The 15,341-nt window shown below is 38.4% G+C and overlaps 1 protein-coding gene across 6 annotated transcripts in view; it reads right to left on the bottom strand.

The window, feature by feature from the left end:
- Window positions 1-309: 309 nt before the first annotated feature.
- Window positions 310-15,341, bottom strand: part of LNPK (lunapark, ER junction formation factor) — a 54,785-nt gene continuing 39,753 nt past the window's right edge. For 2 of the 6 annotated variants that reach the window (XM_056349197.1, XM_056349200.1), the window contains exon 13: window positions 10,987-11,941. In XM_056349197.1, coding sequence (XP_056205172.1) covers window positions 11,745-11,941 — 197 coding nt within the window. In that variant the 3' untranslated portion in view covers window positions 10,987-11,744. Of the gene's footprint in view, window positions 3,158-5,668; window positions 6,116-10,986; window positions 11,942-15,341 lie in introns of those variants that run through there. The other 4 variants (XR_008823516.1, XM_056349201.1, XR_008823517.1 and 1 more) reach the window with 4 other exon arrangements.

The raw sequence follows: 15,341 nt of genomic DNA, 5'->3' as shown, positions 1-15,341 counted from the left end.
GTACAGAAGTATCCATTCAGATTATTTGAACAGTGTCATGATCTCACCACGATTATCACCACCACTATGTATGACATTGAACACATACAATCATAACACAAAAATTAACCTTTCTAGAATTCTAGCCCTGACCTTGACAAAAACTCCCTGCCCAAGACGTTTTTCGTTCAATGAAGAGAGATCCACTCTATTAAATGTTATTAATCTAGTACACCCTATTTTTTGTTCAGGTATTACAATAAAACACCCGGTAATACTCCAGTGCAGCATAAGCTGAGAGGGAAGAGTTTAAATGATTATTTTTGTAAATGCTGTAAAATAAAAACAAAAGTTTATTTTGGTCCTTATTAAATACATACATGTTTACAAAATACACGCATCTTGTATTCTGTGGATGTATCACAGAATTTAGCCTGAGATAAGAGTCCACTGACCGAGAATCTTTACAAAAATATCATTAAAGCTGGCTTTAACCAACTCTGTAGAGAACAGAAGTCCAAAGCATAACAAGGCGGCCTTGAAGGCATACAGCCCCCAAATGTAGCCCAAAGCCCACTCCCTCAACAAGTGATGTTTTCGGAGAGGTACAGACACACACTTCCTTGGCCAGTCTTGGGCAACGGGGCGTTTGTAGAGCCATGACATTGGATTTTTCAACCCTGCTGCCCAGGGATTTTTTTTCCATCTCAGCTTTTGCATCAGTGAAGGAAATTAGAGTGGCATCAGCATCCTTGCGCTGAAGGGTGCGCTTCTGAAAGCCAAAGGACTCTGAGAAACTTCTCCTCATCCTCAAGCGTGCCAGCCTTTGAAAGAACCTGCAGAAAGCAACAGGCAGGCAACACACTCACATCCTTTATACCCCCTGACCAAATGTGCACCACCTGGGGAAGGCCCTTATAACCATAAGCTTGGTTTTCAGTGGGGCACTAATGAATGGCTCAGGGGGAAAATCTCAAGGCTTTAGCCAGGATACACTGTTCGTAAAGGGTAGCTGGGCACCCTGCTACCCATGTCAAGTGCTCAGCTATTTAACACCTTATAAACACATCTGTGTTTAGCAGCTCAGCTTTTTGGTATTTGATAATTTTGTCCAGCTACCTTCTGAGCTCAGAAGCAAAGATAATGGAGAATCAGCATTGGTTTCTTTGAGGGAAGGCAAAAGGAGAGCAAGATACATTCTTGTACATCTGTTATGCATATTTTTGGGAGTTATACAACTTTAGTTTTGCAAAGCAATTTTCTGAACTTTCACTGACAAACAAATCTGATCTGAAAAATCTTACATCAGCAGGGTTGGTTTGCAGATGTTATTTGCACCATTTATTTATCAAAAATAACTAGAAAATATTTTTAAAACATCATTCCAGACTGTACAAATAGGAATGTGACACGAGCTGTCTGTTTTACTTATACTGTTTTACTGCTTCATATTCTCAGCGAACAGAGAGGCTATTTTCCCCAGGGGTTCAGGAGGGCATACTATTTCATTTCTTCAGAAAATTGTTTCTCTGGATTTCAATCTTTTTAGCTAGATATGACAAAATATAATATCAAGAACACTTATGCTTTTTATCAGCTCTATTTTCAAAGCATAAATAATAGATCAGTATATATTTAAGTCAGGTGACCCAGTCTTATTTCAGAAATCAAATAAGCATTTTGCAATTTTTAAACGATGCTGTACATTTTCACTACAGTATCATTATGCCTTTAAAATGCTTTCAAAAGACCAATTTATAAGCACGGAGCAATTCTGAAGATATTTCACTAGTGTTAATAATACCTCACTCAGGTGGCATTCAATTTTCTGAATCCTTGGGTTAATGAGGCAAATAAATCAAAATTAAATTGGCCTTGGAAAAAAAATTCAAACAAAATTGCATCTATCACATTATACATCCAGAGACTCCTGCAGTACTGTTCACAATGGCTAACAATATTCCAGCTCTCAGAATCATTACACTTGTAACACAGTCTGAGATTCTAAAATCAAATAGATCAGAATTCATGAATTAGATGAACATAACGCCTTATTATAATGTATCAGGAGTATTCACAATAAGTTGCACACAATCTTAGTCGAGTACTTTCCATTACACGTCAGCTGCCCACCATTTGTTCAATAATCCAACAAACTCCTCCCAAGGGGATTTCACCACTGCAAACCAGTAAGTTTTAAGATAAGCCTTATAAAGAAAATGCATTCCGCAACCAGGCTGTCATTCACTCTCTCTTTAAAAAAGCCCCAGCAACACACTGACATGGTCAAATAGCTGAAACAATAAAAAACCCTAGCATTTTTGAAAAATAAGTACTTCTAGTCACATTGCGGCAGCAGGAATGGTGGGGAAAAAATATTACCTTCACTCCCTTCTGTAAAATATGAGAAAAAGGAAATACTTCCAAGTATTATAAAAGGGATTCTACTGCTGGGGAACACCAGTGTTGTCAGTTCTTTAAAAAATGGTTAATAATATACAATACAGAGAACTAAAGATGCCTAAGTTGTTACCAGAAGTAATAAATTCAGCATGAGCAAACAATCATCAAATATTGACACGCAATGACATGGCACTTGCCATTGTTTTGCTCATTACTTGCAGCCAAGTAACAAATGCACTTCTCTGCAATGGAGTCACCCACCTGCACAAGGGCATCCTTTCACTGTAAGGAACTTCCTACAAACACGAAACCTCAGTGGAAAAACAAACTTCCACACCAAGCTGTTGTAACCATCTGCATCTGCGAAGTCTGCAGCATAGATTCAAGATACCCACATACACACTATTTACACTTTTTAATGGAAAACACTGCACAGAAGTAGGGGGGGGGGGGGGTGTCCAAAATAAGTTAGTACTATTAACAGTTAAAATTTAATGAAAGTATACAAAAAAGTTTGACTGTTGGGGTTTTTTTATTATTTTGAAGGAGTTAAGGGCCCAAGTGCCCTTACACGGTACAGGCTGAAAGCAACGTGTTTCTGTCGTGTTTCTTGTTCACACAGTTTCCCAGGCAGCACCTTCCTTGTGGCTTTGCAAAATAGTTTGTATAGCCAAGAGCGTGATTAGGAGTAATTTATGCGATGATCTAATGTATTTCATCTGCTTTTCCTCCCAGACATCAAATACCACCACAGAGAGTCAAGAATTTTCTGTTACTAGAAAAAAAAAGTGAGAAATTCTGTTAGAGACCCCCTTCCATGAAACTCATGATAGAAAAGTTTTTAAGTTTATTATCAGTCTAAAACTAGTGTGTATGTACAAGGGAGCAATCTGCACAGCCACGAGTTCGAAAGAGAAAGCCGCTCTAGGGAAAGCACTCACCCTTCTCACAGGAGCTTTCGGAGCGACAGGCTCCACTCAGTCCCCATCCCACAGCAGCCACCTGGGGCAGCTGCCACCTGTGCCAGCGTCCCAGTATGGCCAAAACGTACTGTGGACTAGGGGTTCAGATTTTTGACAGCTTAAAAGAAAACCATTCCAGAATGTATAAATAAAAGAAAACAATTCCACCTCAGTACAGCACAAAATAAGCATTTTCCCAGCTCCTGAATTAAGTTCAGTGCCTATCTCCAGCACACCGACACTGCTTAGTGCTGGGCCTGCTGAGGAAGCAGGTATTTTAGAAGAACAAGAAGTTCTACTTCAAGTTATTCATTCAAGTTTTGGTCATGACAGACAGCATTGGGAGAAAGTCACCATTTAATGGTTACTCAGTTCCTTGCTCAGAAAGACACACTAATTTTATTCTGATTTTCAGTCCACAGAACAGAAACTGCAACTGCTATCAGTCCTCTCTCAAGGCTTTATGGTCTTTGGCAAGGAGTATTGATTTGTATTTTTATAGCACCTACCAGGCAGCGATTGTGCACTATCATTATCCAAATAATTTATAACAGGTGAGAGGAAAAGAAAAAAAAAAGACCTGGAAACTAAACCAAATGCATCTTGATCTGCTTAGGAAAAAGATGAAACATTTCTGGAGAAGCTAAAACAGCCTTTTAAATCAGTATGTGGTGCAGGTCTGAGATGCTTTCATGTGTTCTGAAAGGCACTTAAAAGCATGTAAACTTGCATTATCATCATGCACATAACCAACTCTTAAGAGTATTATCATGGGAGCAACACATACACAGTGACATGTCAACTGCCTGCAGGATACAGCTTTAGCCATAAATCAAAATATGAAACTCAGATTACATTAGAACACAACCAAAAGGGTTAAAGAAACTCTCCCAGAAAAAAGTATTGTGAAAGAAGCCAATGGCACAAGACTCCTTTCTATCACTAAACCAACATTAATTTAAAAGCCAAGATTCATTTGAAAACATTCACCTGTAAATCAAAAAGTCCCCAAAGATTAATTTCTGCATTTACACTATTTGCAAAATATATTTAACTTAGAGGCATCCTTTTTTTCCTGAAATAATTGCTTACAAGATGAGAACTAAAACACAATCTCAAGTGTAGTAAAGGTAATTGCTGCACTTACTGCTCGTGTCATGTTGATGTATTACTACGTATCAAAGGTCACAGTTCTGTACTCATACATTACCAAATTTGAAAGAGCAATATTCAATTCCGACCAACCTTTAAACTGCCCAGAATGTGTCTGAAAATGAAAGTCGGGCTAACTTGGGTTTTAAAAAAAATGAACCCATGTTTCGGAAGCTGAGGGGTCAATCAAGCCAGACTGACAGGGTTAGGTGTCACTTCTGCACGTCTAATACCCTCTTAGATTATCAATGAGGTGCAGTACACTGATCACAAGCTAAAGCAGCTGTACTAATGAAAATGAAACAGTCTGAAAAAATTAGGTAATACAGGCCTGTGACACAGGGCAGTACCTTGTGGACAATAATGCAGGAATAAGGACATAAATCACCATTTAGATACAATAAGGCCTGTAATACCCACCCTGAAATGTCTATGGAATCACAAACCAAAGTCAGCATCTTCACAACTCCAGTTCCCTCTGAAACTGCCAAACAATTTTTTTTATACTGAGTCCAGGCAGGTTTTCCATGCCTCTACTTCAGTGCACACACCAAATTTTGCAGTCAGATGCCAGCCTGACCTTTGAGGGTGGGCAGCTGGCTGTCCATGCCATGAGCCAGGAGTTCTCACAATTGGTTGTAGCACAGATAAATGGGTCTTATCAGAACCTGCTCAACCTTGAAAAACTTCCCTTTCCTACATATGCCAGTCCAGCTGGGGAGGCGGGGGGGACACCCTCATCCTTGTTTTGGTAACACATTAGGTGCTTAACAAAACAAACAAAAAAAAAATCTGTGAAATCCAAGTTGATTGAGTACAGCCAGCACAGAATGAACTACTAAACAGAATTATCACCTCAAAACCATAGATCACTACTATACAACAAACAACCTGACTCTTATCCCAGCCATTATCATAACCCAGATCAGATTAACATTAAATAGTTTTTTCAAAATCAGTTTTTTCCTCAGAAAGTTACATACACAGCAAAGGCTGCATATATTCAAACAAGCTATATAATTTAATTTCTTTAGAATTTGCTTCATTTGGTAAAATAATACATCTCAGAAGGGGAGCACAAGTTTAAATATTTCCTCAGTTACAAGCAGAAAAGTGAAGACAGACATTTCATGAAGTCTACTAGACCTTAAGAATTCACATACTAATTCATGTCTTTGCCACTGATTTTAATGGAGTTTCAACTGCAGGCGATGCAACTACTGGTTAAGGCCACAGCTAGGATTAAAATGATACTTCTGATTAAAGACACTATAGTACATAAACACACAACAAGGCTATTACAACAATAAGAACTTTAAACTATAAATATACAGGATCTGCTGCATAATAAAAGCTCAATATACAAAAACCACAAGTTCAAATGTTCCTTAAGAAATACCAACTTCCACATTTCTTCCAAAACATCATTTATAATAGTTTTCTCAAAAGGAATTTTCTTGGTGTTTTTGTAAAATATTTTTCTTTGTGCTGAACAAGTCAAAATTAAGTTTCATCAACTGAGCAGAACTCCTTGAAGTGATGCAAAGAATTAGAGGGCAGACCATTTCAGGAGAGCTGGAAGGTCTTTGTAGCTTGAGTTTTCTACAAATCCAGCATCTCTATTTTCATTTAGGCAGCAAAATGGAGAGAGAAAGAGAGAAAGAATTATTATTTCAATAGAAGTTATAAATTTAGAGATGAATTTGAATTTACAAATTGAACACCCAAAATTGCCAGATCTCCAGTATCTGCACCCCTTGTTTTCTCCTATATCTGATTATTTCAGGATTTTGCTGCATGTATTTCTCTCTGGCAGTTGCAATCTCCCTTTTGCAAATTATTTTTGTCACACAATAAAAGGAGAATACATGATTTCACAGTGGCAAAGGCCTATGAAGCTCTCCTGAAAAACATTAGTAATTGTTCACTGAGAATCCTAGCAGTACTATGCCAGGTACATACAGAGGCAGCCCTGAAGCAGGTTTATTCCCACAGCGACTACAGCGAGAAAGATAACTAGTATTAAGAGAATCAGTCAGGACCCTCCCCCCTCTAAGCAAAAATTAAGTCATGATCAAATTGATTTTATGCAACCTTGAAAGGGTTACGTTATGATTCAGTGCTTGAGATTTTGCACTGTTGCCAAGTTAGATAATCTATCAAGAATCTTAGAAGTGTTTGCTTTAATCTCAAAACCCCATGGTTTGGGAGCAAATTATTGTATAATCAATACATTTCATTTTAAAACCCTTCTCTCCATCCTGCCCATCATACACCTCTCTAGGTCTTATTCTTGCAGAGAAAAGATTGAATATGACCTGACAGGACCCCAGAGAGGTTCACAAATCAAAAGCAATGGTGAAGAGAAGTCAAATTCCTTGTGACTCAGGATCTTAAGGGACTTTTTTTTTTTTTTTTTAATGCTGAAGGGCAGTAGTTCCTATTGCTAAACACTATTTTAACTTATTCTATTTGCTGTGTAAACAAACCCCTAGTAAAGACCAAGCGCTAAGAAATTCCCAACTACTCAGGATGCCATCCTTTTCCTCTAAAGAGCCAGAATCCAGAGCATGAAGTACATTTAATTTCATACTACCAGATACAATCTCAACTACAGCACATTTCTGATGGAAGTTTACAGTTTGTCCTCTGACAGCTTTGGTGCATTACTATGCACTACGCCACCAGCCCAATGCTAATCAGCTCCCCAGAAACATTAGCATTAAAAGAGTCAGGTTGTAATTCCTCACCTTCATCACCCTCCACAAACTTGACCAAACCTAGAAGAGAGGAGCTTTGCCACAGATCAGTAATTAAGTTTCACAAACACTTTAAGTGAATCAGAGCTTTCTGACAACAACCAAAAATCTCTTCCACAAACAATCACAAAGAACCTGTCATTTAATACATTAAGTGAAAACAGGAAAGGCACACACCATTAGAAAGCCATTGGTGACAGCGTCATCTCCTACTGGCCCTCAAACTCCATTTTAAACCTAATGCCTCCTGCAAGGGTGTCTAAATTATTACAAACTTTCAAACTTCCATTGAAACTGAATGCGTTTATTCATGCAAAATGTACTTTCCTCCTAGCATTTATGCACTTGTATTTGTAGCCTTTTTTAAAATTGGCTTGTATTAGGGATATGTCTTCTATACAGTCTCCTATACACTGGACAGTCACAGGTTTGCATTCATCCTCTATGCCTCAGATCTCAGCATCTCATGTTTTAATTGCTTTCTCGAATAGATAAATGCAAACCTGCCCAGATCTCTGGTGTAGTGAGCCTCATGTATCTTTGTAGTATATAGGTGAACATATGGAAGACATATCCCTAATACAAACAACGTAGCCAAACCCTGCAACACTTTCTGGAAAATCTTTTCAAGCTCTTTTCTTTATCTCTTAAGACCTTGTTCTGACAACAAAACCACTCTCCCTACCCCCATCACTCTTTTCTTTAAATCCATTAGTTTCTACTCGTGCACCACGTGGGGTTCAACCAACTTCAAGGCCAACATACACACCCCTAGTTACGTGCTTTTGATAACCTCCAGACCAGTCCGTAAGTCGTCAGTTTCCACATCAGCTTTGTTCACCCTTCCTTGTGAGCTTCTGCTTTTCCTGTGTGTGGGCTGAACAGCTTTGAGGCAAACCATCTTCATACTAGGACTACACTAAATTATCTATTTCTGTCAAAATGTCTAAGGGTAATGGTGGTATTCTTTAGAATAAGTATTAGAATTTGAAGCAACATTCCCTCATTTCCCTGTTCTGCAGGCTTAGTAACACTTAAATTTGACCAACTGACTCATTTTAATTTATTTTTAACTAGAACACTCATTTGTCTTTTGTGGCAGATTTCGCACAGCCCAGATAATTCCTCTCTAATACATAAACTGCATTTGAATAGAAGGAGATCTCTGCAATTACAATATTTCAGAAGCAATAAAAACATGGCACCACAAGTTTGCCAAGTATTTCTTTACTACCCCGCTCAATTTTGCTTTTTATACAGGCCACAAGAAGAAAGGGGACTTGCATAACATCCCTCAGAAGTGAGATTTTTCGCAGGAGCAGGCTTAAGTACTTTGGAAAAAAATTAAGATTCAAGTATATACTAGGAAGTTAGAAGACAACAAAACAGGTTTTTTTCTGCCCCCTACTTTCTTCCATCTCATCTTTAGAGTGTTGGTCTGCAATTGGATTACATATCACTGACAACTGCTGTACCTTTTTGCTCTATGTACTCCTCCTTTTGGTGTTACAAAGACAGGACTGACTGTGGCTAGTGCTGCTTGCTGACGGGTATTTTTTGATTTTTGATTCAATTCCTGTTGGAACAGGCATCTTTTACTATAGCCACACTTCCAGCAGACAGAAGCCAAGAAGCAACTGCTGCAGAAACAGAATCCTCTTCTCACATGCAAATCAGGACAGGGGCACACATACTTGGCAGGAGTAACAGTGAATGCTTACTCTAAATTGAGGAAAGCCGAGTCTATTACTGTCATATGTATCTCCCTGAGCCTGAATTAATTTACAGATTAATTAACCCTCTACCCTCATTTACTATAGTTGCTTTAAAACTTGGAAAAATTAGGAAGTTAAAGATAGATCTTTCTCTACCAAAATACCAGGGCATCCTTAACATTTTTAAGCCTTCTGAAGTAATTAATGGGAACAACTGCTTGGACACTTTTTAGTATTGAAGTCTTTCAGGAACACTCTGCCATGTGCTTAAAACTCATTTATTCCTCCCCTCCTCTAAAATTCATATTAAACAGAAAATATTAATCATTCCTGGGGCATGTTGCTAATGTCACATTGGAGAATATTGGGAGAAACAACTCCCCACCCCATACCAAACACTGAGTCTCCCTTTTCAAAAAAATTTAGATGCCTAACCACCTAAGAAGCATCAGTTTCCTTGACAAAAGCAGGACATCTGAAGATAGACATCTTCCAGGCTAATGAAAAAACTCATATATAGCTCCAATATCAACAGATTATTTTCTCAATCAGTTCAATAGATATTATATGCATTACAGCTCAGTGGTTGATTGTCATGGGAAGGACCTAAAATTACAAAAAGCCTGGCACTTAAAATACAAATTTTTAAAAGGAAGTAATACATGGGCCTAGAGTAATCTTGACTTCCAAAATGACAGCAATTCACATATTCATATCCCATATGAGGGATCATAACATCAAATTATACTTGGGTTTAGTGCTTATAATGTAAGCATATCCAGCAACTTATTGTACTGAATTAGTATCCTGTGATAATTCTAGCCTTTGAACAGATAAATTAGTGAGGTACAAAATGCAATGTAGAGATAAACATCTGAAAGCCTTACAAAACACTGACTAAGCTTTGGCACCTTTCAGGCAAAATTATTTTTAAAGCTCTGAAATATAAAATACATTTTCTTAAAATATTAAGGAATGCATTCCCCTATCACTTCATACCCAGTACTTGTCCTACAGTATGAGACATTTGGAAAGGTACCATTTTCTTTGTATTCCCAACTAAAGACAGTCACCTACAAGATGTTTTTGCTATTTATATAAATATAGCCAAACACCTACAAGTACTCCTTTAATCACATGGCTACATTCTGTCTGTTAAGACTACTAATTAAAGTATGAATTACAATTTAGTTAGTGAACCAGAAAAAAATTTCCTCGTTCATCTAAATTCAGAATAAACTTTATTCTGACTGATGTAACAGTTGAGCTTCTAAACTAACCCCAAAGAATCAGAAAATAAAATGTATGTTTGGCAAAGAAAATTAAACATTGCTGTTCACGTAATTACTGTGTCTCATATAAAGACATGGATACTAAGGTCAATTAGAAACATGTTCTTCTTGTAGAGGGCTTTTGAGCTACTCTGATTTAGCTTTTTGCTGCCTTCATACTGTAAAACCAGTTAATTTTGGGAACAAGACTATGGATTAAAAAAATGGTTTTGAAGTTTCTCCTTCTTTCCATATAGCAAGGGTAGACAGAGAACATGACACACAATTTTTAGCAGTACTACTAAATTAATCAAGCTACACTTGTTCAGCATTTATTTCTAAAAAAAAAATCAAATCTGATTTAGGTACCTCACTTTCAGGCACCAGAAAAATTCTAGTCCAGGTTCCCAACTGTTGTGTTTAACATGAAATGTGTAACAAGTGTCCTTAGCTTCAAAAACTACACAATAAAAAAAGTACAGTTTCAGCAATCCAGCAGCAAATATTCATTGTAACAACAAATACTATCAACACAGGCACAGTTAGGAAAGTCTTTTGGCAAATGCACATGCACTTCACCTGCTGATCAGGGATCTATTTCTATTCCAGCAAAGCCACCTTAGCTACATATGGACACATTCCTTTTAAAGTGTCAGATTCCTTCTGAACTTCCACAAAGTGACTGCAGAAGAGCTGCATACAGCAGAACAGAAATTATCTTCGGTTTTAGGAATCACAAAGCAAGTACTGCTGCTAGATGTCTTTATTTTCCTTTAACAAAATACACAAAGGCACAAAATTCACTTATATCTTGTCATTATTGTACAGGTATAAATAGTGCTTTGTATTCAAGTACAATCAAGTGCAGAGACTTTCTATATTTTATGTAAACACAAAACAGTTTTGTATGTACGTGCCTCTGGTTTATCTGCAATGCAAATACCAAAGGAGATGCCATTTATCTGAGTGCCGTTTAACTGAATTCTGTCAAAAAGTTAGACAATGAAAAACAGTAACACCACTGTAATGACACTTCTATATGCTTAAGTCAAATGTCAGAGGACACTTTAGCTTGTAAACAACTGTATTTAAAATGTACTCAACTCATTTTAATAGGGAAGCATTAAAAATTATCTTAAGTTCACTAGACCAGACTTACTAGGTCAGTTGCTGCCAGTAACTGTTCTTTATGTATGACAGCTAAAGAGATGTCAAATTATAGGCCACCCTTAGCAAACCTTATACTTTTAAATTTTTAAATATGCAAACTGAACAATGGCTACAACTGCTAGACTTCAACCAACTATACATTCTGTGTGTTTAAAGACACATGCTTAATTTACAATACCCACTTTTATACACAATTGACATACTGTGGAAGTTGAGGCAGTTTAAGCTCAAGCAAGGTTTTTAAGTTGTACCATTAAAAAAAAGCTCACCTGAATAGTAATAACAGGCATGAACAAAGCTAAAAACTAGCTACAGAAGGCACTTGGGAGTATTTTATTCTGCTTTCATTAAAGATTCTTTACTTTGTTCAGTTGATATAGGTTCCGAAATAGAGTCTTCAGTTGTTGAAATGTTTTCTGTTTCCTCTTTTTCTTCTTCTTCATCTAGCTTATCATTTAGCTGTTCAGAACTTGCAGCTTTACCATCTGTCTCATTTGTCTCGATGATCTGGGCCATGTCTTCTTCAGATTCTGTGAGAAGAAAAATTACAAAATCACCCATTTCCAGAAGTGAAGAGGTAGCTAACATTCTTAAAAAGCAAATGTACCAACATTCTGCAATCTGTCACTGCATGTTACTGCATGAAGCACTCAACTGCTGAAAGCTATTTTATTTTATTTTTCTAACAAGATGGTCATAGGTAAAACATGTAAAAATTAAGAAAAAGGAAAATACTACAGAAAATAGTTTACATCCCATTATGAAAATACTATGCATTATTTGTATATGTTCACCTTCAACAGAACCTTTCTAAGCTTGTTCATTATGTGAGAGTGTCAGAAATAAGACATGATGGTAATTCAGCTTCTTTATGATTGATAATGGAAGTTCTACCAACTGTACAGCTTCTTTTGTAAGAGTTCAACCCATACACAGCACTCAAACATTCTGTTTGGCGGAAACTACTTTAAACACAAGGAGCCAGATAACCAGAAAAAAAGAATTAGAACAATCTAGTTCTCAACATTTCAAAACAGCCAAAGTTAGTTACTGCATATTCTCAGACTTCCCACAGGAAACTTGGAAAGGATACAGAGGAGTATCTTTACTCTCAATCTGGGATGGTAGTTTCTTTGATAATAGGCATATTTTGAAGATCAAAAATAGTTATCCTAAGTACTACCTCTAATGAGATGAAGCTAGAATTTACAACAGGATTTTAGTAGCATATGAGAAATAAGAGACAGTCACATTTTGAAGTAGACATAAGCACTGAAAAACTGAACACTAGGTGTTGCACTAGAGGACACAAGGTACTGTAGAATGGTATTATTGATGGCAGTTTATTTATTGGCGAGTATTAGTCAATACTATACAGCATTAAAGCACACTGTAAAGACAGTTTGCAAAAGTGATGCCAAGTTACAGCTCAAAAATGTTAGCCTTATCAAACAATTGTAATTTCATAGAATCATAAAATGGTTTGGGTTGGAAGGAACCTCAAAGATCACCTAGTTCCAATTCCCTTGCTAGTGGAAGGGACACCTTCCACTAGACCAGGTTGCTCAAATCTCCATCCAGCCTGGCCTTGAACACTTCTCCAGAGATGGGGCATCCACACAACTTCTCTGGGCAGCCTCATCGCCCTCACAGTAAAGAATTTCTTCCTTATGTCTAATCTAAATTTATCTTCTTTCAGTTTAAAGCCATTACCCCTTGGTCCAATCACTCCATGCCCTTGTAAAAAATTCCTCTCCAGCTTTCTTGTAGTTCCCCTTGAGGTACTAGAAGGCCGCTGCAAGAGGTCTCTGGAGCCATCTCTTCTCCAGGCCGAACAATCCCAACTGTCTCAGCCTGCCTTCATAGGAGAGGGGTTCCAGTCCTTTGATCATCTCCATGGCCCTACTCTGGACTTGCTCCAACAGGTCCATGTTCTTCTTACATTGGAGGTCCCAGAGCTGAATGAAGTACTCCAGGTGGGAGTCTCATGAGGGGGGAACAGAGGGAGAGAATCACCTCCCTTGACCTGCTGGCCATGCTTCTTTTGATGCCAAACAGGATTCAGCTGGCTTTCTGGGCTACAAACACTCATTGCCAGGCCACGTTGAGCTTCTCTTCCACCAACATCCCCAAGTCGCTCTCTCCTCAGCACTGCTCTCAACCCATTCTCTGCCCAGCCCGTATTTGTGCTTGGGATTGCCCTGACTCACATGCAGAACCTTGCACATGGGTCTTCTTGAACTTCATGAGGTTTGCATGGGCCCCTCTGCCTCAAGCCTGTCAAGGTCACTCCGGATGGCAATCCCTTCCCTCCAGCATGTCAACTGCAACGTACAGCTTGGTGTCATTGGCAAACCTGCTGAGGATGCACTCAATCCCACTGTCCTTGTCGCCAAAGATTTTGAACAGCACCAGTGGCAATACCAACCCCTGAGGAACACTACTTGTTCATATTTACCAAAACATGTTCGGTGTCTGAACGTAGTCAGGCTGCTTCAGGCTGATATTCACAAGGCTGGCTGAGAGTTTTAGAATCATTGCTCTGGCTTCTCAAGTCACAACTGAGAAGAGTAGTATCTGCACACACCCTTGGTCCAGCTGACCTGACACAACTGCTATCTGTCACCAAGCACTCGAGACCCTTCTTCCCCTACACAGCTCCATCTAGCTTGTACCAGGCTCTACTCCACACTGCTCAGTGCAACCCAGCTTTTCCATTTCTTCCTGACTTGATCTTCCATCTTATCAAGTTTGCAGCTGACCTACCTCCTGATTCAGCTTTCTTTCCTACTTTCTCAATCATGGGCTGCTCAACACCTGCCCTGGCTTCCTGTTCCAAAATTTCTCTGGAGTCATCTGTCAGATGGTCAATCCTCCCGCTTCTGTCCAAGCAAATAATGTTCCCGGTTTCTTTCCAGACTATCCCACTCTCCCTTCCTACTTTTAAATTTCCATCTTGATCCCATCCCAGCCTGTGCTCAATCTTTATCTCCAAACTGTCAATTTTCTTTCTGTCTTGTCTGTGGTTTTTCTTCAGCCTCAAATTCTATGAATAAGTTTGTGCCTTTTCCTGCTACAAACCCTCTACACTTGAGTTACATTCCTTCATTACAGCTGCTGTTCAGGCTCAAGTCAAAGAAAAGTACAGCATGTAAAGAAGAAAACTCCATGCCCTCTCAAATCATTTGTAGCGCAGCCCAGCCATTACTTAGTTGCAGAATTTCAGTCCTGCAGTCCTCAACTGAATGATGATCAGCACTCAGAAGTGACCCGTTCTCAGTCTGATCGAGGTGAAGAGACTATTCATTCAGTCTGATCAGAAGGATGCTGAGCATCTGCAGTGTGTTTGAGGACAGCCCCAGGGACAATAAGCCACTAGCAGAAGCAAACAGAAGCTTCTAATGAAAAGGAAAAAACCAGACTGAGTGCATGTCCTAACTGTCTACATCCAAATGCACAGGAGAAGGATGTTAGTTTCATTTTTATATTCTACTAATAGGTATGAGGCACTGCTTCTCTAACAAAAAATTGTCAGGTACTAGTATGATTTTTCCTTTCACCTTTTTCTTGATCAAACTTCGTGAAACTCCTGAAACACTCCAGAACATACAGTTAAAACAAGCTTACATAGAAAATTTTGGTCTAATAATTAAGTTTGACGAAGTTTTAAGGAAGTGAAGAGTAGGTCCTTTAAATGAGTAGTCAGGGCAATCACAGTAAGCGGTGCTACTACTTCCAACTATAAGCATGACCAATCTTTGTTAAGCATATCCAGTGATTCCATTTTAAATACACAGATTAACAGAAAGCTTGCCTAAAGTCAACTTGATCTCAATATTACATGATTTAAGTCATTGTAAGAGCAGCAGCTAACAAGAGAAAGTTCCTGACCATAAACTTAAGAGATAACAGAAGAAAATTAGTGTCCTT

Source organism: Falco biarmicus, chromosome 8 (assembly GCF_023638135.1).
Source record: "Falco biarmicus isolate bFalBia1 chromosome 8, bFalBia1.pri, whole genome shotgun sequence".
NCBI classification, from domain to species: domain Eukaryota; kingdom Metazoa; phylum Chordata; class Aves; order Falconiformes; family Falconidae; genus Falco; species Falco biarmicus.
The sequence above is the reverse complement of the archived record's forward strand: the minus strand, read 5'-3'. Positions and strand labels throughout refer to the sequence as shown.